General features: G+C 41.0%; 1 protein-coding gene across 2 annotated transcripts; it reads right to left on the reverse strand.

Moving 5' to 3' along the window:
• Positions 1 to 427: 427 nt before the first annotated feature.
• LOC117846948 (uncharacterized) lies at positions 428 to 26,221 on the reverse strand. Of its 2 annotated transcripts, none has more exons than XM_034728074.2 (27): positions 26,067 to 26,221; positions 24,882 to 25,011; positions 22,822 to 24,780; positions 21,731 to 21,806; positions 21,028 to 21,150; positions 18,602 to 18,672; positions 18,433 to 18,539; positions 17,862 to 18,341; positions 17,599 to 17,784; positions 17,213 to 17,506; positions 15,744 to 16,376; positions 14,726 to 15,122; positions 14,470 to 14,612; positions 12,726 to 12,896; positions 12,055 to 12,252; positions 9,738 to 10,298; positions 9,567 to 9,626; positions 9,149 to 9,468; positions 8,617 to 9,049; positions 8,045 to 8,512; positions 7,348 to 7,464; positions 6,745 to 6,866; positions 5,910 to 6,663; positions 4,767 to 5,021; positions 4,495 to 4,677; positions 3,062 to 3,400; positions 428 to 1,549 (listed from the first exon to the last, which is right to left on the reverse strand). In XM_034728074.2, exons 1-27 carry the CDS (start codon positions 26,214 to 26,216, stop codon positions 797 to 799), a joined length of 9,483 nt encoding a protein of 3,160 aa, XP_034583965.1. In that variant the 5' UTR covers positions 26,217 to 26,221; the 3' UTR covers positions 428 to 796. The 2 variants fall into 2 exon arrangements, with proteins under 2 accessions (XP_034583965.1, XP_072148756.1); XM_072292655.1 differs by having other exon boundaries at positions 24,882 to 25,078; positions 26,067 to 26,207.
• Positions 26,222 to 27,171: the final 950 nt, after the last annotated feature.

The raw sequence follows: 27,171 nt of genomic DNA on the forward strand, positions 1-27,171 counted from the left end.
GTTCCGTGCGCTCGCCGTGGCAGCATCCACCGCCGGCTGCTGCGGCTCCCGCGCACAAAGCACTTGTTTTCACACGCCGCCACGCAGCACCTCGCGCGGGTCGTGGCATCCTTCCATTGATCATCCACCAGAGATGCCGGATGCGCAAGAAGTTGCATCTTGGATTGCTCCCCGCCAAGAGCTTGTGCAAATAACTATTTGCTTTACTTACCACACAAGTGTATCATTATCGCCGTACGACACAATTTGCCGTATGATAGGCACCGTACCCCATCTGCCTGACGCGATGCAATTTGCCGTATGATTGGCAGAACTTGCAAAGCCACAAAAAGGAAAGAAAATACGGAGTGCATCTGGCATAAAATAAAGTACAAGGTGATGGCTCGGACCAAACCAACACCACAAAAAAAAGAAAAAAAAAAGAAAAGAACTGAACTCCACAAAATTTTATTGTTTGGGTGCTGTACAAACATCCGATATATCATGGGTGCACCTACTACCAGCCATGGGAAAACATCTGCTGGATGAAGCTGCAAAAACCCCACTTCTGTCGGCTGTTTCCAACTTTACGACTCAGAATGCTGTATACACAATCTTCCATGGCATCATCAATGAGAATCCACGTCGGAGACCACAGCGGAGCATGATTGCCGAAACACTGAACGAAAAAAAGCTGATACATAATCTTCTCACCATCCTATGTAGTATATACTCACACCTGCAAGATTCATCAACCTTTCCAAAACCACCTTACTGCCAAAAAGTTTTGAACCAAATGCATCAACAGAAAAGGGATTTACATAAGAGGAAGGTATGCACCCCCATGGCCCTTCCTTAGGATCAGCGGGCCAGCATTCTCTGGGACTTTGTCCAAAACTTTATTGCATATATCAAGGACATCAACGAAGCCTGTCGCCAGGGCTGCTAACTGCAGCCTCAGCCTCATGTCCCTCGTTCTACGCAGCAGGCTTCTGAATGATCTGCCAAGATGTTTCACCCACTCTGCAGGCAAGCCTCCGGGCGAAAGCCAGACAGAGAAGTGTGATTGCTCCCCCCTAGCTGCAACCTCCGCCCTGTAAAACCTTGCAAGCTCTAGAAGCATTGGCGGCTGCAGGGGCAGCACTGATACAAACTCAGCCACGAATTGCTCAATTAGATCTGGTTTCAGCATTTGGTTCCAAAAGACTGGAGCCCATTCCATGGGCTGATTTATGTTGTATGCTTCAGCAACAATAAGGGCTTCCTGGAATCTAGATTGTTCCACAAATATCCGCCGGGCATTGGTTTCAGAAAGACCAATCCACAGAAGATCAGGTATCCGAATCTGAAGTGACAGAAGAGAAGCACGGGCACAAGCACGATGTGTTCTTTGGCCGGCATCAATTGTTGAAAGAACCTCAGCTGTCTCTACGAGGTGATGCATAGCCTCAAGGAGTTCATCATTTCTCCGCTCCTTGTCGTATCGCGATAACCAGCTGTTCATGTATTGCTCTGCACGCAATTCAAGGAGAGAAGCAGCCTCATGCTTCATGTCGAAGTGCCTGTATACCTGCATCGGACACAGACGTTGTAGAGCATAAGGAAACAGAAGGTTAACATTCATAGTGGTAATACCAAGTTGTATATTTGTCTTTTATCAAAAAAAAATTGTATAATTGTCAATAGATTAAAAAAAGGTACAAGTAAACCAAAATCTCCAGTCATCACCTTTTTTTATTCTTTATGTACATGCTAAGATTCTTTGGGCAAAAGCAAGCTATTATTGATTAGTACATTTTCTAACTTGCATGCCATTGGCATGTACTCAATCAGCAGATTAATTGCTTCAGCACAGCAATAGGCCCTGAAATAATGTTTTCTTTAACTTTACTAAATGTTTATCTTCACCGCCCAAAATTGACAGAGAACCATTTAGTAGGCAAGAAATGCAAGAGTGCTCCTCTTTACTCCTTTAATGTTTAAAGTGTTCCTAAGAGAATTATCAAAACTAGAACAGTCGCTCATGCTCTTCCTAATAGGCGCTGGGTGTCAGATATTAGGAGGCCTCTCAGTTGAGGTCCTGATGGAGTACCTGCTGCTTTGGGACCAATTGGACGGAGTCGTTTTGCAACAGGTCACCCCGGACCACTATTGTTGGAAGCTGACCCAATCTGGTATATACACCAGCAAGTCAGCATATGAAGCCTTCTTCATTGGCTCTATCAAGTTATCCCATGGAGAAGAATTTGGCAAAGTTGGGCTCCTTTACGCTGCAAATTCTTTGTTTGGCTGGCCATTAAGCAAAGGCTTTGGACTGCTGACCGGCTGGCCAGTAGGGGGTTGCAGCATCCCCCTGCCTGCCCGATGTGTGATCAGGCGCAAGAAACAGCCAATCACTTGCTGTTATCCTGTGTATTTACTCGACAAATCTGGTCTTTGGTCTTCTTACATCTAAATCTGGTCGTTGATGTGCCGGCTGATTCATCTAGTTTCTCGGCTTGGTAGGGAAGAGTAATCAGAGCAGCACCAAAAGAGTGGCGCAAGGGTTTGAATTCTCTCATCATTTTGGTGGCATGGGAAATTTGGAAGCATCGAAATTCCTGTGTGTTCAAAGGCGCCCTCCCTGACACCCAGGTGCTCGTTCAGGCAATAACAAATGAAAGCACCCTTTGGTGCTTGGCAGGAGCTTCTAAACTCAGAGAGCTGCTTGCTAGGTCGCTTGCACCAGCTGCTTAGGCTTGGTGTTCAGGGTCTCGTTTTCCTGTTTTATTTGGCGCTCTAGTGGTAGTCTTTTGGTGGGTTGTGTGTGTTGTGTTTTGTGTGTGTTGGAGTGAGTTCTGTACTTAGTTTGGGGGGTTCTCCCCTTCTCTTTGTACTTCCTATTCTCTCTTAATGAAATGACACGCAGCTCTCCTGCGTAGTTCGAGAAAAAAAAAATGTTTCAAGTGATGGTCCTCTGGTCAATTCTGTTTGGTGATGTGCTAAACCTGCTCTTGGACCTACTTTGGGTTGTTGGATTGTAAATAGATATGGAGTACTCAAAGATTTGGGTAGTAACAGAGGTGAGGGGATGGGGAGATACCATTGAGAGAGCGTCGTCGTCATTCGGATTAAACTGTTTCAGTGATGTAATAACAGCCATCCTAAATCCTCGAACCGATGCAGGCGTCCCAGTAGCTGTGTCAGTGGCAGAATACTTTTGAAGTAGCAACTCCAATTGGCCATTCTCTACAAGGATGGAAAGAATGAAGCTCAAGGAATGGAAATTGCTCACTCCAGTGATTAAGCGAGCTAAACAAGGAAAATCCCCCTCTAAAACATATGAGTCCACTCTATTTGCTGCAAATGTTACAAGAACATCCACTCCGTCAAGACAAGAAGATGACATGTAGAAGTGGTGTGACAATATTAGGAGTTCAACCTGCAATGGCATTTCAAGGTAACAACTTAGAGGCAGCAAAAAAACATAAATCAAAGTTTGATATTCTGATGAAGTTTCTATAAAATTATACGAACAATACCACGGCAGGTTTGACAAGCATGCAAATCACTACTCTGAAAAACAATACTCTGGGCATTCTGTAACCAACATCAGCAACTTTCACTTACAAATTGACTCAATCAAAGAAAGAAAGCGGGCAGTGATACATAAGTTACAGTGAGTCCTGAGGCCAGCAACTTAAATTCACAACCAGCAGGGAACTAACCAAAAACTAGCCAGTACTGGTGATTTGCAGTAATCCTTGCTGTATTAACAATATTCCACTTTTCCACCACATTTAAATGAAGTGCGGCAAAGTAAATAAAGATGCAAGAATAATGGGTACTTGGTCATATTTAGTGTTTTACAACTAGAACAATCATTTTCTCATTATTTTCAAATACAGATCCATGTGAATGAAAATTGAAAATACTGCCACTTCAGGGCTTTAGCTGACCTCCATTCATCCAGGTTGAATATTATAGATGCTTGTTAGATTAGATATGATCCACAAAATAGAATTTGTAAAAAATGCATAAGTCTACTTTTCCCCACCTTAGACTACCCAGAGTTTGTAGTTGCTGTTCTGTGCTGCATAGCATTTATCAATACCAATAGGGAGTTTCTGATTAGATCCTAAAAAGATGCTTCTAAAAAGCCATCGCAGTGCCAAACAAAGGCTTAACCTAGAAGCATCCATTAGCAAAGCAAGTAACCATTCAAGCGCCTTGATACCTTGTCTGATCCTAATAAAACATCTTTTACAGCACCAGCAAGCATAGGAAAGCACTCTTTCTGTTGGAAATCATATGCTTTAAATTTGCTTCTAATTGTGACGCGAGGTTTCCTTACTACCATTGTAGACTTCCAGTCAAAAGGTGATAGTTGTGAATATTTATGATAAAACTGATATACAATCTGGTGCCTTTTAGCCAGCTTCAGCCATAAAAATCCAGTGCAATGAAGGAAAATATGAATACTTGCAAATAAAAAAGATCTAGTCAAAAGCAAAACAAGGATCAGAAGATAACAACCTCACAAGCATGCGGTACTTCATGTCCAGTCATTACCAAACGCATTAAAGCATGACCAATTTCTGGTTCTGATGGACATAATTTTGCCCACTTTAAGAAGTCACTTGATCTCCACAATAGTGGTGCAGGACCTTCTTCCTTTTGGGAATCCAGATAACCTCCACGATGTGCAGCTAAAAGCCCCTATCAAGGATTGACAGCAAATCATGTAACATACAATGCAATATCAACTACTAAAGAAAAGTGTATTAAAACCTGAGCAATGAACAGACCTTTAGAAACGAATCAGCGAGAATTCTTGCAATGCTAGATGCAGGCATGATGTGTGTTTCCACCAGAAATTTAGCTTCATCAAAAGAATCCTGAGCTTTCAGGGAAAGCAACTGTAGAATTTCAATTGGCTGTTTCTCAAATGCTTCGGAAAATGGGAGTCCCAATAATTTAGCAGTTCGAATAACTGCTATTATTCTCCTAATAAGAGCTCGTCCACGGCCCTCGCCACATTTCACAGCTAGTTTCTCCATAACCTGAGATAAAACAACATTCTGATTTCTGGATCACAGTAACACTTAATAGCAACTTTTTAATATACATGTATAGTGATGGGCATGGACAAAATCAGTATCCATTTGCACCGATGATTCAAATTGAATCTACCTCATCCTAGCAATAAGGAACAAACATGTGATCCATATTTAATAACCAAACCGCGGACCTAACAGTAACAGTGGCATGATTATGATAATCTCAATCCTGATAAAGAGATTTCACAAGAGTTATTAACCCAACAAGTTAACAAAAGTAACAAATGAAGTTGCTTTGCCTGATATCAGATTGATAAAAACCAGGAAAAATGCAGTAACTACCTAACACTTCACAGCCAGTACATTTTCATGATATAACCAGAACTACTTTGATATACTAAGCTTTGTTGTAAAAGAATATACAGATCGAGATCAAAGTTGAACACTTCACAAAATGTACAAGACGCTAGTTTATACACCCATGGCTGCAAACTTGCGGCAGATGAGAATTATTGTATTGCAGCACTTCTTTTTGCCAGCATGCTACCAACATCTTGGCATAATATCGCTAACTTTACAACCTCAGCCATAATTAACAGGAAAGGTGACACGATGTTGGATAGGATTATTACAATTTTCCAACGTAAATAAAACATTGTTAAATTAGATAAATTATTTCTCAACACGTGTATTATTTAATCCGTGTCCTCACTTCCTAAGGATATGGTTGCAATAATAGAATGTTATAAAAGTGTAAGTTCTATCTGGATAATTGTAGAACAACACACCAGAAACAAGACACGCCACCCTGGAACCCTCAGAGCAGAGATCACAGAACACTAGTTTCTAACAGATACATGTCATAAAATGAATGGAATAAAATAACCAGACCTGTAACGGGTCGATCATATCGCTGCTACTTGCTACTCCCAGTGATTGAAGTATTGAAAGAGCCTCCGTGTCAAAGCATGACAAACTGATCCCTATACTGCTGTTATTGGCAATTTTTAAAGCAACATCAACAAGGACAAGTTCTTCGGGAATATATGATGGAGACAGCTTTTGCTGGAGTTGCTTAGCAGCAGTTATTTGCCCAAATTCCAGTAAGGAAAGCACAGCCTTCTCCATATCCACAGGCCTAACATTTTGTTCCCAACCAGATAAAGATTCTTCCATCTTTGCAAATTCCTCTTCAGAAAGTATATTTCTAGCTTGTTCACCAATCTTTGAACTTTGAAAATTGTTAGAATTGTTATCCAGATCACTAGTTCTACTTTCAAAATTATCATTGACACCTCGTCTAAGTGGTAAATTTGTTTTCACCCTTCGCTTTCCTCTTGTGTTATTTATTGTTGTTGAAGATGCTTCACTGTTAGACTCGAAAAGTTGCACATGCTGGCATGATAAATTGTCCCTTATGCCATTCCTTTCTGTAGCTTTCATGTGTGGCGAACCCATATTGCTGTCTATTTTTGTGATGACATCAGCAGTCTGTTCTATAATACTGGTACCGTTTCCAACAGCTATGTTGTGAGCAACAGCGGGAGTGGCAAATTCACCATCAGCCTTGGACTGGCTCTCGGACTCAACAGCCAGGAGCCAAACCCTGGTCTCAATATCTCGTAGAAGATGAAGAGGATAGACTCTGCAAAAGGCAAGTACTAATCAGTAAGGAGGTGATAAGATTGAGCACAACATGAACATAAATAAAGAAGATGAAGCTTACGGAGAGGATTTAGTCATAGTTCCACTTAGCCATTGTAGAGATAGCAGTAGTATTTCATGAAGCTCTCTTGCTGGTATCTCTTTACCTACTGCTTCAGCATGCTTAAGGAAAAATAATCCAGCCTGAACGTATGGTTGAATGAACATTAAGTTTAGTAATTTATAAGGCTAAGGGGAAAAATATGCTCCCTCCATTTCATAATACAAGGCGTTTTAGTATGTGAAATATTTTTCATTTGACAAGGCGTACTACATTCAACCGAGTTGCATGCACCAACAAATTCAATCCAAAAGCTTAAGCTAATGGGGAGAGGTGGGCAATTCACTTATACTCCAACACTCCCCCTGACGTGCAGGCTCCCTAAGGCCACATACGTGGAAATTGAAGTGGGAGGTTTTCTCCAAGCATGCAACAGCTAGATGGAATTTCATCATTTCGTGTTTGTTTCTTTGGATGGAAGGGCAGAACAACTTTCATCTTCTCTCACTGGCACATACTGAGTTTTGATGCTCCTTAATCTATATGCGCAAATCTAAGATGCCTTGCCTTATGAAATGGAGGGAAGTACATTGTTTTGTGTATTTTACTTATAAAAAGGAATACCTTTAAAGGAGGTAAAGAGTATCTCATGAAGAGAGATTGACAGTGACCCCACAAGGCTGCACGTTCTTGTGGGATATCCCAAAGAAACTCCTTCCATTCAGCAACCATGGCTTCTGCCTACACATGTCCAGTAACTGGATGTCAGCATAACATAAAGACACTGAGAATGTCAAAACGTAGTGATGAATGTTGATTATGTAATCCAAAATAGGTTCATGGTGATGGGAAAGACAGTTTTGGGTGTTTTACAGACAATACATCACGCTGTGATTGAGTTGACTCACCGTAAATTCTTAGTGCCCCCTGGCAATGTAGTATATTGATCAGGGCCACTTGAGCTTCTGTGGTTTTTCCCCCACATGTTTTTTAATATATATATTCTTTGATTTTCTTCGTCACTTTTTTACCATTTTCTAGCAACTAGTTATTGTGCATGTAAAACTCATGTTAAGACAAAAGTACAAAAGTTATTTTTATTAAGTAAAATAGTTTGGGGATGGTACCAAGACCTTGTGTAAATTTACACTAATTACAATAATTAAATGATAGATGAACCATAGCCACAGAATCAAACTAACGGATGGCTAAGGTAAGACATGTCAAACAGAAAGTGTGAACAGAAGTAAAAGTTGAAGCTCGTAATTTCATTAGTATAGATATAGATGAACTATACAGAAATTCAGAGGGAACCACAAACCTGTGATTCAGTGACATGGTCAAGAGTAGACTCCCAAGCTATGTCACTCGACTCCAGTTGTCTTGCCCATGTGCGAGCTTGCTCCCATTGACCATCCTTTTCTAATGATGTTAAAAGACAAGCGTCATCCATGAAATCATTCCAGTCGTAGATATCAGTGTCTTTATGCAAATCAGGTTCGGACAGGTTAATCTTCCAATATCTTCGGCTAAAGTAAGATGATGAAGAGCCACTGTCAGCAAAATCCACACCAGAAAGAAGCTGCAGTAAACACCTCTTCTCATAAATTGATGGACAAGTTGAGAGTACAGCATCTGCAGCTTTAACAGCTGTAGCAGCTACCCATCCTGCTAGAACAGACACTTCCTTAGAGGAGTTTAGTTGAGTATGAGAAGCTTCATCTTTTATTCTCACTGAAAATGATGCCAAATGTGCAGAAGCCTCGGGCAGACGCATTTGAGAAAATGCCTTTCAAGGGTAACACAGAAACACTCAAGTTAGTTGAATATCATATGTAAACTAAATAAACTATTGTTCGAGAGAGAAAAAATAAATAAAATATTACCACTAACCTGCAGAGAACGTATGAAGGAAAGAAGGGAGCAAGAAGGCAGAAACATTTCAAAAGCTCTAAGCAATGGTAGAAACAGTTGTTGTTCACAAAGCACTGCTACCATGCTGGATAAACATGCAAGCCTTTCATCAATATCAACAGACATTATAGTTTCTCCAGAGATTGACCTTCCACTTTCTTGATGAGCATCAATATCTGCAGGATAGGAAGTTGCAGCAGAATTTGGCCCACATGAGCTATCCAACGAGAAACACATTGTGAACTTTTCCGGTGAGGCTTCAAGAAACCGTCTTCGCTTTGGATTCTTTCTATTGTAACGAAATTCCACATTCCTACAAGTGCCTGGCAATTTGTTTGTGGCCACAACAGCAGATTCAACATTCTTTGCGATTTTCGAGGAAATATCATCCACCTTGATCGAGGACATCTCCCTTAAGACAAGCAATCAAGGCAACAAAATTACACAGTAATACAACAATGAAGCTTGAAAAATGTTAGCATAAAAATTCCTACAATGCTCATGTTATTACCTTGCGGCTGTAATCTCAAGCCAAACACTTAAGCATGAGAGAGGAGTTACATCTGGAAAGCATGAAGCAATCATGGCTAGCAACGACCACTGCATTTGTTTTGCTTTATTCAGGAGTGCCTCCCCAGGGTTCTTTTGTTTTTCGCAGACTCCAAGAATGCCGAAAAGTTCCACAGGATTATTGCCATCAACAGCAGAGAAAGATGAATCACTACTTCCTGAAGGTATATTACCGGATGATTTCCTTCTAAGTGACATCATATTTTTTAAAACAGTCAATATGTGAGTCCTTAGTCTTGAATCCCTTATCTCTTTGGCTGCCTGAACAGCAGACACAACACCAACTAGAATAAATTAGTATAGTACATTCACAACTAAAGTTATTATCAGAAATCCTAAAGTAAAATAGGAAAAATTACCACTTCAATAACAACTTCAATTGGGAATCCAGCTATCTGAGCTTCCGTTAAAAAACCAACCTGCCAAAAGCACAATTATGATCAGTGTGGAGGCTTATCTAAAGAGTAACCTTGCAAAAAAAAGAAGAAGAAATAACATAGTAACCAAGAGAATAAGATAAAAATAAATACCCAATCATTGTCATTGGCCAGTAAAGCAAGGTATTTTGTACTTAGTGGGAGATGGTGTGCCTGACAGAATTCAGTAACCAAATTCCAATGTTGACTTGCTTCGTTCTGCTGGGATCGGTAAACTGATGCATCACCAATGCCAGTCAAAAGCCAAAATCCACAGGTTTTACCTTCGTCTAATGATGGCAAACTTGCTTTTTCAAGGTGCTGCAGAATAGCAATAAGAGGCTGTGGTGTCTGTTCCCTCTTGGGAGCCATCGAGGTTTGCGTCTGCTCCAATACATGCAGATGATCAGACTGGACATAATCTTCGGCTAATGCTCGAGCTAGAGCAGGAGCTATGTCAGCTCCATGGGACTGCATATGGAGCTCTGGGGCCTTAGGTGAAGATAGATCAAAATGTTTTTTTTGCTGAACTGACTTGTAGTAGGAAGAGATGCGTCGAAGTGCAGCAATATCTAAACGAAGCATGTTGGCACACAGGCCACAAAGTTCCAACAAGAATATACAGGAAGCAACTAGAGCCGAGTCCTCAAAGTTTGTAATGGCTAGTGGAGCCACCTGGTACGCAGAAGCAGAGAAAAATGATAAGATACTGGCACAAATATAATGAACAAAAGCATAAAGGTTTCTAACTGGTTCTCGCTATATAAATTTATGACATTTTGGACATGGAAATGGCACCCAAGTAGCAATATGTTGGTAAAAAAATATGAAAATAAGGGGATTTTTTCTATAAACAAAAAAAAACTAGACCAACCTAGGAGGAACTAGGTGGCTTTATATTACGAAGAAAATAGGCACCCAAATTTGCCTCGACAAGAACTTGAACTTGGGTGGTCTGGGGTACATCCACACCCACAACCAACTGAGCTAGGCTAAGTTCCTTTTCTATGAATGACACATTAATATTACTTTCACTTTAGTTCATCAACATATATTTACTATTGATAATCACAGTTTAAAACCTTTGGGGAAAAAATCCTAAAGCAACATATGTTTTTATGGAAAAAATAGGTCCGCAACACCGAAAGACCCCTGTTTCAGAAATATACCACTCAGCTGACCAGTACTGCAGTACACTTTAATACCATCAAAAGATTGCACCATTTGGAAATTTAGCGCACTGATGTTTTTTGTAACACCAGCTGTCTTCTCGGTTATAGCTCAGTTCGTCACTCCATCTTTTCCTTTCATCTCTAGCACACGCCACCGTGGCAAAGCCAGCCTCAACCTGCTGCCGCAGACCATCTCAGATCCCCAGAGGCCACCCTGGCTTTGCCACAGGATGATATACCTAATCCCACCTACCCCACCACCGTCTCCTTCACAGGGTGTCGTGCCCCAGCTTGGCTCAGTCACAGGACACTACAAGCCCAGGACCCTGCCACCCGCCCATGTATGCAGTGGTGCTGACACAGCTGCTGCAGGTGTCTAGGATGCGAACGACACCAAAGTTGACAATCTTGACATGGCAGCCGGACTTGATCCTACGAGCACCTGGACCATCCCCGTCCAGGTACTCAAGAAGGATTTGGAGCTCCCATCCATGTATTCAAGAAGGGTTTGGAGCTCATACGCATGCTTGATTGCTTGTATGTGCCATGGCAGCAAACTGCAATCAGGTGCTTGGAAGTGCGCAAGTTGGCGATCTTGCGCGTGATTTGCCATGAAGCTGTGACCCAGCTGTGCCATGTTGATGGTGGTCAGGTCTCGCATCGGCACTTCAGCAGCATCAATGTGAGATCTGGCCACTAAAGAATGAGATCTCCAGCCAAAATGACCTCTTCCCCTCCGCCTCCATCATAAGGATGACCTTGACCTTTCCAGGCTGCAGCAGCAGTGTCCGTTACCTGATTTTGCCAGACAGTAAGCATGGAGCGAGAGAAGAAAGGAGGTGACTCAGAACAGCCAAGACAGACGCGAGGAAGAAATCGTGAAAGACTGCATATGATGGACAGAAAACGTTACAGAGTGGTAAATTTCTAAACGGTGCAATCTTTCGGTGGTATTAAAGTGCACCAGATCAATTCGCTAAGCTCTGGTTCCCATATGGTACCAAAGTTCAGAAGTGGCAGCAAAACCATGTCACACCATGTCCTATAAAATAACTGGCATACTGCCACCTGATGATAAGTCACAACTAGGCAATCTATATTATTATGGATAACTTTGTATGGCTATGCCTGTTTGTAAAGCAGAACTCAGTATTTCAGTAAAAATGTTTCAAATGCAATATAGAAACTTGATGTATACTGACAGTATGAGCAGTAATTTAGTACAAAACCAATTCAGGAAGACAGGAACATGGACATACCGATATAAGAATTGATCGTTCAGCTTGACTTAAAGGAGCAAGTATCAATTGTACATCTGCTTGAACATTAGACTGTGCAGGTATCACTTGACATGCACTGGCTGATTTCAACTGCGAAGCTCTCTTAACAAGAAGATGCCTGAAAGCAGCTAGGGCTCGACCACGGTGCAAATGATGTTCCACTCTCACATCTTTCTCCTGAAGAGGAGAACAATGAAAACGCTAGTTTAGAAAGAATAGTTACAATACTACAGCAGAACACATTCAGCAGAGGGGAATAATGAAAATGCCAAGCTTCTCAAGGTGGACCGGTGTTGAAACTCCTGTCCGGAACTGGATCCAAAGCACGGCACCTTCTTAGAACAAAGCCCAGAGGGAGCCCGCCCGATCAAGTTTTTTTCTTCAATTTAGAGAGAAGTCGATAGAAAAAAATTTATGGGATTTCAGGAAAAGGTTCATCCACTGAAGACAAGATTATGATATATGCATAGGGCACCTACAAGCCAATCTTGCATTTGATTATAGTCCCTAGTACACTTACTAGCATATATCCAAGACGATCTAGAACTAAGTATTCAACTTTTAACAGAGAACAGTAACATCTTAAAGAAGGTGGTGCAAGATACAAAAACAAATAAAAAAGTTTCCAAGGATGTGCAAGATGAATGTACCTCAAGGGAAGAATATAATTCTTCTTCAACACTTTTTTGGATCGATGCTTCTAAGGACAGTGCGTTGGCGTCAGTATATCCAGTGGAATTGTATATATAATCAGTGACACTGTGAGTGAATAACTCTTCAGATGGTGGAGCACTTGATAGCAGTTGCATTCCAAAAGGGCCCTGACAATAGATTGTGGTGAAGAAGAAGAAAAGAAAAGGATTATCCCTGCTACAAAATGCAAATGGATGATAGATGTGTGCATATATACAGATTAAGACAAAACTATAAGTGAAATTATCCTGGAAACTCAATGCTTCTCTGGTTTCCTTAATGGTTAGCCAATATTTTTTACAATTGATCACAGTAGGACTTCTAATAGGACAATAAATACAAACAATTGCAGATATGGAAGGTGGAGATATTGTGTTGTCAGGCTTGTCCCAACTACCCTTCAGAACATGGCCAGACAACCACCATGGCAACATTTACAACAAATCATTAACCTGATAATCACATCGTTACACATGTCAGAATTGGTGGAAACTTAGACAATATAGTTAAGTGTTAGCTGGAGACTGGAGTATCCTCATTGTCTAAGCAACCTCCACAATTAGAATCCATATACTCTCAATGTTTGAAGAGGAAAATTTGCATGAACGTGTGCAGGGCTGTATTCCATAAAGCATTCAAGTGACAAATTTTCTATAACTCGAGAACTCTCATGGTTTGAAAGTTTAGCTAGAGTTAATTTACTCACTTAAGAAACCTGCTACGAATGTCAGATCTGATTTTTGAGAAAACATTCGTAGCATCTAGAGATATTAGCTTAATGGTAAGGGCTTGGGGGAAGATGCTATTTCCATTTGATAAACAGTATTAATCAAGTTTCTTTTACCATTTAGACCTTGTTCGGTTTGAAGGGGATTGGAGGGGATTTGAAGGGATTGGGAGGGATTAAATCCCCAACAAGTCAAAATCCCCTCCAATCCCCCTCAATCCCCTTGGGAAGAGGATTAACTGAACAAAGCCAGAATTTACCATAACTTTCTTTTAATATTGGAACATGTCTCGGTATGGTCGATTTCATCCAATGCCATAAGGAAATCAGGAATGAAATCATTTAATGCTTCAGGCCCACATAGAGCAAAATCAAGATTGGGGAAGAAACGACATACAGAGCTTCTGATCCAAGGTATTATAGAATATGCCAACAGATCAGTTTTCAGAAGAAAATTAGGTACCTCGGCCACGCATAAGACATCCCCTGGCTTTTGCCAAGAGAAGGGAGTCAAAACCCTTTAAGGAGGTACTCGCACAAACTACCCAGGTGGACGGCCAATCAACTGAAGGCTCTACCAGCTAAGCTACCACTCAGTCATCAAAGAAAATAAAAAACAGCAAGAAAGTTTCTTTCTTAATATAATGATACGCAGCTCTCCCGCGTGTTTGAGAAAAAAAGCAAGAAACTTTCTTTGTCCCAAGGCAAGTTGGTGCAGGCCTGAACAAATTAGAAACTACTTGTATACCTTAATCTGTTCTAACTTCACTATTGATATTTCTAAAAAGGATTATTACAATTTCACTTATAATAATTAGCATTCCAAAGCCTAGATTTTATGCATTAAAAACCTAAATTTAACTGATGCCATATGGGGTAGAATCACAACTGGGATTGACTAACACAGAACAAAACACATCAGAATGGAATTCTAGTGTGTTAACTGAAACATGCTTTTCAAAAGACAGACAAACCTGTTCAAAGAGTTGAATTAATCGTCTAATAGACTTTGGGACCCAACATGGAACCATTTGCAACAACGAAGTGTCTCCTCCAGCAGAGGAAAAAATGCTATAGCGCCATCGCAAGTACTCTGAAATTGATGATTTTCCAAACACTGAAAAAATATACATTTCTTTTCTTAGCAAAGAAAAATAATGCATGAATAACATCTCCAAAGCAGAGCTTCAACAATCTGAATAGAATGGCGCAAAGTTTTTTGTTGATTACCATTGGCAGGAGAGTAGTTTAAACACCCATATTCACCTTGCCCAAAACAAGCAGAATAAAGGGTTTTCCATAGCGTGGGAAATTGCTGGAGACAAGGACCCAGGTTCTCTAATGTGCACTGAGATGGCAAACCACGACTTCTGTTCACACTTCCTGTACATATGGATTTCTGAATTGGTGCTGAAGCATACATTAAGGTAGCCAGTGCAGACATTTCACCAATTCGTTCAGCCATATCATCAACTGTATACAACATTTCATCAATCTCAACAGCAGTAAGATTACTACTATTAATCATTTTCTGTGACAAATTCCAACGGGCATTAGAGAATGATGCCTCATACTCAAGACCTTTGATCCTGGAGAAGAGTAACCATTGTGCCCACTTGCAATCACCCTGAAAATGTACACAACATAAAACCATGCCAAACTAAATTTTATATATAGTACTAAATAGGAACATGTTAGACAACTTAATCTCAGACAGTTACAATTCAAGGCAGCATCTCAAGATCTTGTAGCACTACCACTCATAAAGTAACAATAACAGTGTCAGTGTGTTCCAACATACTACTATTAGCAGACAAGGTAACTTGGTTGCCACTCAAGTTGCTGGGAGACAAAATTATTGTCAGGACTAAGAGTTGCTGTGCCCACAGGACAAGTTTACAAAGGAAGTGAATAGCCAACCAGTTGTGAGTTAAACTGGTTCGGCAACCTTGAACCTTCTGATACTTTTCCAAAAGATATTGTAAAAGAAAGTGTCTGGTAGTTTACATGTAGCGATTTAAGGGACCACACCAGTCACAATTTGGCTCTTCAAAGCATATAAATTCCAACCATGTAATAGCAAATTTAGTCCACGTTCTAACCCCAAAAAATAACTATAATATAAATATAATTTGCCTAGCAACCGGCTGGTTACTGCCAGCTCCCCGCAGCTAGAGGTCAGAGACCTGAATACAAAGAATGATGTTGAATAGCAAGTATTATAAAGTAGAATAGCACCAGAACTTACTGCAGCGTCTTTGAGTAAAGGGATACAATCCTTTTCAGGAGCCAAGTTACAGTTGTCCAGATAGAGCTCCAGTAGGTATGGCAAGTTATATTGCACACAGAAACGTATGACTAACTTATGCAATGCGCCTTCACGACCCTGGTGATTGGCATCATCTGGCATCTCTGACGCAGAAAATGTCGTAGAATATTCCTTCCTCGGACCAACTTTTATAAGCATGCCAGCACGGGCAAGCAAAGGTATAATTTCAGTAGTACTTTTCCAGTACTCTTTCACAAAGATGTGTTTCTTTGCCAACTCCTGCTGTATTAGCATTCTGATGTACGACGTTGATTCATGATTGTACAAGGATCTAAATACCTTAACATGTGGTATCTCCATGCAAACAGGTTCCAGCTCTTCTGAGTCACATATGTACATGTTGTAATCAGGAACTGTTAGGTCAGAAACGGTGTTGTCGGCAGCTTGTAAACTGTCCACATTTACTCTAATAATCCCTTCTAAAAGTACGCTGTTGGGAATCATGTCCAGAAGTTCACAGACTTTCCCCGCATCATTATGACCAACAAAATATTCAAACTGAGATTCCCATGGGATATGAGCATGTACATGATAAGGCTGATCCAGCAATATCTACAGAATACAAAATAAAAATCAGTAATCAGTAATCCAGGACCTGAATCAGAATTTGGTGTACTGTAATATAGTTAACAAAAGCATCGTGACGAAATTGAATCACACACCTAGACACATTTACATGGAAAAATTAACAAGGCCACTTTATTTTTGCATACATACTCCAGATCAGACATGCATCTGGAGTTGAGAGCTGGAACCCTGCCAAACATGGCCTAAGGGCCTATTTGGCACAGATCCAGCTCAAAGAATTCATGGAGCTAGCTATTTGTAGCTTCAAGTTTCCATCAAGCTGGAGCTGGTTGTACATTGAGACTGTTTAGGTGAATTCTTTTGTTTCGAAGATTAAAAATACATATTTAAACAACTTCATTTAGTTTATAGACTCTAAATCTGACTTGTAGCTAGGAACTGGAGTTGTGCCATGAATACAAATAATTGAGGGCCTGAATCAGAATTTATGTGCCATAAACTAGTTAACAAAATTGTCATAACAAAATTAAATCACACAGCAAGACACATTTCCACGGAAAAAATAGCGAATAAGAGAAATAAATCTGGTATTTGTCATGTTCACGGGGAAAAAGGGTATTTGTAACAGTATATTGTTGCATGTGCCTATGTGGTATCCAATGCCCCTGCAATGAGTCAAAACATGGAGCAATCAATTGGGTAAAAACGAACTCATGATTATCTCACATCATTTAATGGCAGTTTGCACAGCTCATGCAACTACAATTCTTTCACAACTTTCTTAGCTGAGGTATACAACACATGGTTCTTATAAAAGGTGTTACCCTATCATTAAGTTAAAAGGACAAGTCATGACTTACGCGGTCCACAGTTCTCTGATCCCAAGCATCCGACCATACGGCAGCGCAGGCCCAGTAGCCATCAGAAATGTTGCTCCCAGAGGATTCCTTTGAATCAGTGTAATCATCAATGTTCACCCAAGAACCAAGCACTGTTCCATCAACATCACCGCATTCAATAAGGGGTTGGTTGCGGATATGGAGAGATAATGCAGGTTTATCTTCTCCTGGCAGTGTAACAATCTTTGCAGCATCACGAATGACATTCTCCCTGACAAAATATGTGTCCCAGAAGCTGCTGCTTGGGTAGAACCGCTTTTCCATAGAGGGGAAAAAATGTTGATCAGTATTAAGGTATACTGAAGAAGTAGAATTTAAAATTAGCTAACGCAAGTATACAGTCAAACCTCAATCAGAGTTATAGTCTCTAGCATCTTCCATTCACTTGACCTTATGAACCCACGCTTCTTCATCTCATCAGCAATTTGCAGCCTTAATGACCTCCTGACAGTACCTTGCATAAGTTGTCTTAGGTCTGACTCTACATCATCTCCTAACCTTTCTAGCGTTGCTACAGCCAATTCAGTTTTACCCTGCAAAGTACATGTGTTAGACTTAAAAACGGAAACTGACACACAAATACCTTACTAAGCTAAGTGTACTAATTTACCTTCATCAACAGATCATATACAATAGATCTTCCTATTTCATGAACTTCGGAGAAAGCATCTTCTGAATCCTCATTGGAAACTAATTCCCTCTGGCGCAAAAGCTGCAGCTGAAGAACTGCCAAAGGTAGGCGACCAGATTGCAGTGCTTCTCTGACTACAGTTTTCAAGTCAAAGTTATTCATTTCCCATCTATTAATCATTTCCTTGATGTTTCCTTGAATAATTTGTCTCCCATCTTGAGCAGTCCCTTTATTGGTATTAATATCATGGAAATTCGAAGCACTAAGAGATGATTCAGCTGGCGCTAGAGCTAACAGGCTGTCACTATCAGGAACCAACACATGAGCTGACTCTTGCCTGTCATGAGCATCTAAACCACCTGACAGCCCTGATGAAAGACCATCCACTACAACAACTGAAAGTGAAGAATCATTTTGCAATAATTCTGTACCTATTTTCAGTGAGTTCTTATCATCTCCCTGCCATAGTTTAAGCACAGCATTAAGAAAAATGGAAAACGGTCATTTGAAGACGACTATTAGCAAATAAGCAGTGGTATCATCACTTTACCATCCGAACAGAATTCTGATTCTTTGCAGAGACTCGGTGTTGGATACTCCTTATTACCATCAAAAGGGAAGACATTTCATGAAGCTTTACTGAATTATCTGGCATGTCTGAGACATAAAGAGAATAAATCTCACATGTGACAGAAATTTGTACAGTAAAAAGGAATTACCTGTGTTCTGCTTCTGAAGCCCATAACATTTTATCATTCTTGTTGCAAAGCGGACAGCTAAAACCATTAACCTGTTTTCACACTGTAAGCTTACAAATTACATGAAGCTAAAAGTGTGACACATAGCAGGCTACATTAATCCAAGAAAACTAGGACAAAGAAAACAAGCCATGCCTGTATTTCTAGATGTATTGCACTGCAGCTTTGAGGATATCACAGCATTTATGCTGGGTCTATTGCACCCAATAGCACAGGCTTTTGTTTTGCAGGCTAAATCAATAAACGATGTCCTAAATAAGCATTGTGAAATGGCAGTGTATCCAAAATGCTTATCTTACACATACATTACTACCAGCCAGATTTATGATTCTGTATATCATCAATGCAAAAAATCCATTACGAACCAACTCTGTACAAATGCTATCACAGGTAATTGTATCTAGTAATGGCTTATATTTGAAGTATTTAGCAGTGTCTGTAAAGTTACAAGACCCAAATACAGTAGCCTAAATGGTGCAGCCGCAGCATATGTTCTGCACATACAAGGGATGACCCCTAAGCAGGCTGCAACAGTTGAACATGTGTTCTGCATAGGTTTGAGCCAACTACATATGCTCAGCTTCCTTTTGGCGTCTCTATGTTGTCCACATGAAAAACAATTTTCTACTCTTAAAAACTTGGGTGTGTGGCTGCGTGTTGTAAGGGTCATTGCCCCTTTTTTCTTTTAATACAAAGATACGCGGCTCTCCTGCGTGTTCAAGGAAAAAGAACAATTTTCTTCTCACACCCTGCCATGGATCTTCCATAGCCATTCCCTCCCTGTCTCGACAGCTAACAACTTTTTTGTCCAAAATTTCTTACCTACTATTGTTCAAGGGATTTTGGTGTTTTTGCCCCTACTCCAAAGTCTAATTGTGATTTTACCCTCTCTTTTTGAACTTTGTGGATTTACCCCTACTTTTTGAAGTTGAAGCCACCGTTTGCCCCTACTTTTCATTCTGTTAGTTGGAGCAGCATTAAACCAATAAAAAAATGAAAACAAATATTGAAAAAGACTTAACTGCCCCTGACCTTATCCTCATCCCCTACACTCATTTCCTCAACCCGAGCGGCCCAAGCCCGACTCCTCCATTTTCCAGCTCTCGCGTCAAATCTAAGGACAGGAGCGGTGGCCGGTGGCGCGGTAGGCGACGGCGCATCGGGCGGCAGCTGGTGGCACAGTGGGCGACGGCGCAGCGGGCAAAGGTGGAAAGGAGTGCGAGGCAGCCCCGCGCAGGCGTGCGGCTAGGCTCGAGGCGGGCTCGCGGGGGACGCACAGTGGCGCAGGCCACTCCTCCGGACACGCAGCTAGGCCTCAGGGCAGGCTCGCGGGGGCGCGCAGGCCACTCGTCGCGGTCATGAGGCGATAGCCCTGCGCGGGCGCATGCTTGGCCTAGGCAGAGCGGCCAGCGGCAACATTACAGATTTCTCTCCTTTTTTTTGCCATATTTGTCTCTTTGATTTTGTGTGGATGTGTTGAGTAATGAGGTCAAGGGACCAACTTTTCCAAATTGCTCGTAAGTTTTCCCAGGAGAGAAATGGGCTAGCTGTGTTATCCCATCATTGTTAAAGTTAGCTCAATTTGAAATGCGTCAAAATGCTGTCTAAAACAGGGTAAAATCACAAACTATTTAGAAAAGTAAGGGCAAATTTGCATGGGAAAACTTGTCTTTTTATCATTTTTTTGACACCGTTAAATGCTGTTAACGGAAAAGGGGTAAACTCTATCTTCAGTTTGAAAAGCAGGGGTAAAATCACAAAGTTCAGAAAACGAGGGCAAAATCACCATTAACCTTTAAAATAGGGGCACAAACACAAAAGCCCCATTGTTCAAACCTCACAAGCTAAGCGCTGGTTAAATGAGAGGCAAAATTTTATCTTCATATAGTCAACTCTGTGATGAAAACAAAAAATCCATGTGAGCATATTCTGTCTGCTTAATCTATGCTATACATTTATCTGATCTGCAGTATAATACACTGCCATAATTGTACCAAGTGTGGACTTCACGAAATTCCTTTTCCTTGCTGAAGTAGTGTGTGACAATTATGACAAACTGAATTGAACAGTTACATACATATATATTTTTTGGAAGTGGACAAAATTCAACAAAAATAGGTGCAGTGAAGCTTAAGGCTTGATGTTGTTTCAGATGTGGAAGAACATGAATTACAACAGCAATAAGCATTATGATCCTTCTGCGCCAGGCTAACCAACCTACTAAGTTATACACCCAAATTAAGCTTTTTGCACATTACAATTTGACAGATAAATGGAGACAAAGAACAGCATTTTTTCCATGAACAAACTGTATTTCAAAAGACAATCCTAACTTATTAATGTAACTCATCGTCATGACAAAGATGTTACCAGGCAACAAAACATACCTTGATGACACTGCGACTTCATTATCGCTTCCAGACCTACCAGATAACCGATGAATAGATGCCAATAGCAGTTGCAAGACACCTTCTTCTGCAAGATTGACCTCAGCGAGCATATCAAGTGACCTAGCAAGCCACTAACGTTAGAAATCCATGCACACAAAAGATTATATTAACACATACCACCAATGATTTTTTTCAATAAAAAAGTAGGTTAAAACGCACAATAAAAGCATACTTGGTTACTTAAAGCAGAAAGAAGGAGCATATTGCTAAATCCAGAAGAAAATATACGTCTACCCTTTCAACCTCACCCATAAAAGACACCATCATCAACTAATCTCCAAATAGATGGCAGTATACAGGACAAACTTCTAATGATCAGAAAATAAAAACAAAAGATCCAATTTCAATCTTGTTTCTAGAATACCACATCATTTATCAGTTTACAAATAAATAAGAAATCTGAATAACCAGCTCAGTATTCATGTATAAATTCGTTTGACCATGGACATAGCATGATACATATAAACATACTCCAAAATCCAATATTCAGACACCATCCTGTAGTTATATACATCACACTCATCATGACACATCAAAAGAATAAGCATTGCAAATAGTCCAAAACATATAAGAAATAGGACTTGGGAGTAATGCATAAAATATTATAGCCAATTAAGAACAAGAAAATACAGGATCTTACTGCTCTAGATCAGCAATCATCGAGTAATGCAGGGCCAATTGCAGCCAACGTAACCTAGAGACTTTCAAGTCCCATCCTGTCAATGCAATAACTTAAATTAGGGCATGTGGTATTCTAGAGAACCATGTGTGTCGCACAGAATATTAAAGTCATATAATTATCAAGACACTGTATCATCCACTTAAATTGGACCCTAAAGCATGCATACCCTTGTCACTGGATAAATAGCACTCAAAGAAATGGGGGAGGGCATTCTTGCCTGTTGAGTAGCTCTCCAGAACAATAAAGAGCAAAGTCATTAGGATTTATTTTAAAAAATAATGCATTAGTGACAAGAATCTAGCACCTGGAACAACAGACGATTCAAGCAAATGCTAAATGGTAGCGGCCGAGTGTGACTAGTATCATCCAGATACAAAATCTTACAATCTATGGAATAACAGATGATTTGCGAATGATACCTTAACAGAGGATGAATTCAAAGTAACATACAATCTATGGTACAATAGTATCTCCCAAACATTTGATTTTAAGCAAAAAATAGAAAAGGTAAGTCTAGTTTAGTTAAGCCTGTTGAAAGTTTTGTTTAGTTTTGCATTTTCGTCCTGGTGGGCCACTTTTAGTATTGTAGCATGTCAATTTTGTTTTCCCTTTATTCCTTCTTCTAAGATAATGAAGGCCAGCTCTCCTGCCGGTTCAAGAGGAGAAGTTTAACTATCATGGGAGATTTTGCAATATGCCACTGAATAACTCCATAATTACGGTATATGATGGACTGGCATATTGTAATTTACCCAATTATGAACCACGCCCACAAAATTTAAAATCCCTGAGAGGTATTTTTGAGAGACATTGATTATCAAGGCATGGTTTATTCATAAATTAAGTTAATTAGATACTATCAAATTAGTAATAAACCTGACAGACATAACCTTAACGGAAACAAATTCATGACGAAAATGTTCAATAAAGTGAAGACAGAAGCACAGGATAAGAAAAGGCAACTAAAATACCACAATGGGATCATCCATGTAACAGGATGCCACACAAAATAAAAACCGAAAGATATAGCCAGCTGAAAGAAAACACACCATTCTCCCAGCAGAGCCTATCTGCTAGTGCAGGCCCTTCATACAACAATGCTCTATCCAAAACTTCTATTTGCCAGGGTTTCCACCTTGTTTCAGATCTTTCAACTGATAATAGGTTCAGAGCATTGCATGCACTACCAACAGCAAAACCCGGTTGCCAAAATTTGATAGCATCACCATGAGACGAAAAAGATGAAATAGAAACTGGTGGAAGGACCACGGAAAGGCCATTCTGAGTGATTAGATACAGATATCCCTGACAGCAGCAAACAACAGAATCTCCGACAAAAGCAGAATCTTTCTTAAATGGAAGCCTTTTGTCCATAAATCCAACATCAATATCTCTTTCGCCAAGAAAAGATGAATACATAAGCAACTCGGTATGAAAAATTTTGACATGCTCATTTCCATCTGCATTTGAACCTTTAAAAATCCTCGTTAGTCCAAGCGGAGACAGACTAATTACATCCTCATATGATCTGCATGGAGGAAGAAGTATCCTCCTTAAGGTACTAGAGGAATTCAGAGTGTCAGGATAAGCAGGCCCAACTTTCATCTGCCCTGTAGTGACAAAACCACTTGGCCAGCTGTCCACTTCATTTTCATCGCATCTACACTTCCTTCTTTTTCTAGGCCTGACAATACCAACATCATTTTTCCATGAGACCTCAGGAACCAATTTGGCTGGATTAAGTGACCCCTGTCGTATGGACTGATGAGTGCTAAATGATAGACTCCCTATCTCATGACCAGCGGCTTCCCAGGCAGACAAACAATCACCAAAATGATTCGTAACACTCAGATCAAAGTTTTCAAGCACATTAGCTTTGAAGTTTAAGGTGTCATCTGCATAGAACACATACACTACTCCAACCTCATCTACGACAGCAAGAAGATGAGAATACGATGCCAAAACTAACCGCTTAAACATTCTACCAGCAAAGCTCTCAACAGAGATGTTTCCCCCATGCAAATTTGTCACATCAGGCATAGAGCTCCTCGTGGGCATCTCCAGACCTGTTCTGCACTGTTGAAGAACACTGAATGATGTGGCAAGGCCACCAGTTTTCACATTCCAAATGGCAACAAAACCTGTTGCATTAAGGCAGGCAAGAAACATATCTGACAACTGAAAATCAACCCATTTTGGACTGGCCTTAACACCATCACGTACATCCTGAAGGTCTGCCACAAAGTTCCACTGTATACCCCACTGGTTTAGCTCAAGAACAGCAATCAAAATACACTCCGTGTTGCATGGATGGGCCTCACAAGTTACTGAGTCATTAGGAGTCAAAACTAAGCCGATCAAATAACCTGAAGAGCTAGACAAAACTTTTAGACACTCCCACTGACAGCTGCATGATGCTTCAGCTAAGGGTAAAGAACTAAAGAAACTTTGTGGTGATTCACTGTCGGTTTCCATCATAGTCTTTGGAGAACATTTGCTATACCAGAACTTCAAGAATGACAGAGTAATATCATATAAGCTAAAGGATACCACTTCTGCTGAATGAGGTAATGAAGATTTCACAGGAAATTTGGCTTGGTATTTTCCACTAGAAACAGATGCAGTGATTGTAGTCAAGAAAGAACAAAACCAGTTTTTTGGACCTGACTCACCATCCTCCAACACTGAGCACTCAGTAGGACCCCACTCTTTCCACTCCCCATGCAACTCTTTAGCATCAGATGTGGAATTAACTGTAAGTGTGCTTTTGCGAGGATGACAGAATGCATGAACTGTGATAGAAGCATCACTAGATACGACAAGAATTTCATTAAAACCTGAGTCTTCAAGCTGACTAGAAGCATCAGAACAGTATCCCCATGCTAAAGACTTAACTCTAGGAATAGAAGAAAATGTTTCAAAGACTGCCTGACTACAGGTATCTGAGAGAGCTCTAGGTAATTCAACTTGTGATGGATTGACCTCCGCAGTTGCCAGGACAAGATCTCCTGGATTGTAAAAAAATAGTTAGAAAAGAAAAACAATAGAAGTAGCACAACAACCTTCAAACATGATTAACAGAGAACAATGGAAAGTGGTAAAGCCTCACCACAGTCTGAGAGTAGTCCAAAAAGACGCCTTGTCGGAGATATAAAAGCCTCTCGAAATTTTGATAATTTAAGCTGGGTTTCTGACAATTCCCATCTGCATAACTGTAGTACAGCAGGGCCATCATCTGCCTGACGAGATGTGGACATCATTCATATGCTCCTCTTCAAATATTAATGATGGTAACAAGCAACATTGCTTGAAAAGAAACGAGAAAATTGAAGGAATTAGCCAACAGCTGAACAGAACAAGGAAAGATCACACAAAAAAGGCATGTAGCTCATCATTCACTATTAAGTATACCAACCAAACAAATGCTTCAAAATTGAGCACAAGAAAAAGATCAGAAAGATAAACTTATTTGGCGTTTTAATTTGAAAAAACTCAGTATAACTAAAATTATGAGCTAAATGGAATTTCAATTAAAAATATACATGATTGCGGCTAACAATAATGCATATAAAATATGGCACAGAGCAGTACATAATTAGCTTGAGGACAACAAACAGGCATAGCCAGGATATGGAGCAGTAACGAACACCAACATTAGTACTCCGAACAGTGTTCCAATTTATAACTAATTCAGGTGAAACTCCAATCCGATGCGAACAGTATTCAGCCTATGCGCAAATTAAACAGGTGGCTAGCCACCAAAATACTGGTGCACGAGGCAGCATAACTACAAAACGAACTAACAAAGTCTATGATCTGCAGCCAAAATTACTCAGAGCGCCTAGAGATTACTTAATCTAACTAACAGGCATGAAATGGGCAGATGAAAAGAGCCTGCCATCAGCAGCAACAGCTCCTCAATTAAGACCTACACTTGAGGCAAACGAACACCTCGGTTCAAACCCAATTCGGCAAAATCTAGCGCCTAAAAATGGCGCCGCCGGACGCGCCCCCCCACAAGCCGCCCTCCACCCCCGCCATTCGCTAACTGAGGAAGCCGCTCGCCCCCGCCGTCGGCCCTTCCCGCCGGTTGTCGTCCGCCGCCCGCGGCACCTTACCTCGCCACCCTCGATCCGCCACCGCCGCCGTGCCTACTGCCGCCGCCAGACACTCCAAGCCCGCCGGCCATGGAGCCCTCCCCCGACGACCCCGAACCGGAAACCCTAACCCAGCCACCACCATGCCTCAATCCGAGAGAGGAACGAGGAGCAGGAGCAGGAGGAGGGGGACCCACCACGTCGCCGGCCGTCCTACCAACACCGACCACAGTTGGACGAGCACGAATCGTCGGAGGAGAGAAGCTGTTGAGAGCACGGACGGAGAAGTCTGGCTGTGGCCTGTGGAGATGAACTCTGGCCCGGGGGATTTGCGCCTGTGGAGACATAAATGTTGGCGGGTTCACTATTTACGTTTTCCCACAAAACGCTACCATAGTCCTTAACGAAATCAAATTAGAGAGAAAATGAGAAGATAATCTCTGCACTGCGATTAGCAGACAGAAGGTTTAAAAAAACTTCGTGAACCGGTACACGTTCCATCTTAATAAGACGGTAGTTCTACAGCCTGTTTGGCAGGCAGGTAGCTGGGTGCGCTGCTTTGGCTGCATGCAGCTACCTGCGTTGCTTCTGGCTATAGCTTCTGCTTTGGTCCTGGCTATTGTGCTTCTAGCTGCGGAAGCCGCATTTGAATTCAAATTTTTAGTGATAAAGCGAGCAAAGGATTTCAAATTTTTGGCGCAAACGCAACCCAGTCAATCAAAGTAACCTGCCATCACCATATCAATAGCCAATGAATTAATGTAGTTCACTAACAGTTCATTGTTGTAACAAATTGCACACAAATTACTTACATATAACATATGGCACAAACAAACACACATAGACATACAACTACATGAAGCAGATTCCGCCACGATCCAATCTCGTACACTAGCCATATCAGATGTAGCATTTGCTGCCACCCATTCGGACACGTGGTAATCCGCGCCATGTTCCTCTTTGCGGACAGGAGTTAAGTAGATTCTCCCGGGTTGTGTGTCCGACGCTGAAAATCATCAGCCGATTTTTAGCGCCAACACGGTCTAAATTAGGTGATACAGTGAAAAATCTTAAATCGGTAAACAAATTAGGAATCCCAAGTGGGGGTTAAAGTGAAAAATATTTGGAACATGTGGTGAGGAGTTCCACCTCTAGCATCGATACGGTGGCGGCTCCGCGGCGTGAGACCCCGCAGTGGCGGACATGGTGTTTGTGATACTCCTGAAAATAAGTGAGGCGAGTGCGTGTCACATCATCCAAAATCAGAACAGCCTTCCCTGCCAAGCGTAGTAGTGGGCATCG

The sequence above is a fragment of the Setaria viridis genome, chromosome 3, assembly GCF_005286985.2.
Source record: "Setaria viridis chromosome 3, Setaria_viridis_v4.0, whole genome shotgun sequence".
In the NCBI taxonomy this organism is placed as follows: Eukaryota; Viridiplantae; Streptophyta; class Magnoliopsida; order Poales; family Poaceae; genus Setaria; species Setaria viridis.

Bases quoted from the DNA above. Each gene is read 5' to 3' on its own strand.
- LOC117846948 (XM_034728074.2), bottom strand. From the start codon at position 26,216: ATGTCTCCACAGGCGCAAATCCCCCGGGCCAGAGTTCATCTCCACAGG. The intron at 21,807-22,821 runs GTGTGTTTTCTT...TTGCATTGACAG, and splicing joins TAGGCTCTGCTGGGAGAATG to GATGGGACTTGAAAGTCTCT. The intron at 12,897-14,469 runs GTTTGTCTGTCT...ATCTATTGTCAG, and splicing joins TAATTCAACTCTTTGAACAG to GGCCCTTTTGGAATGCAACT.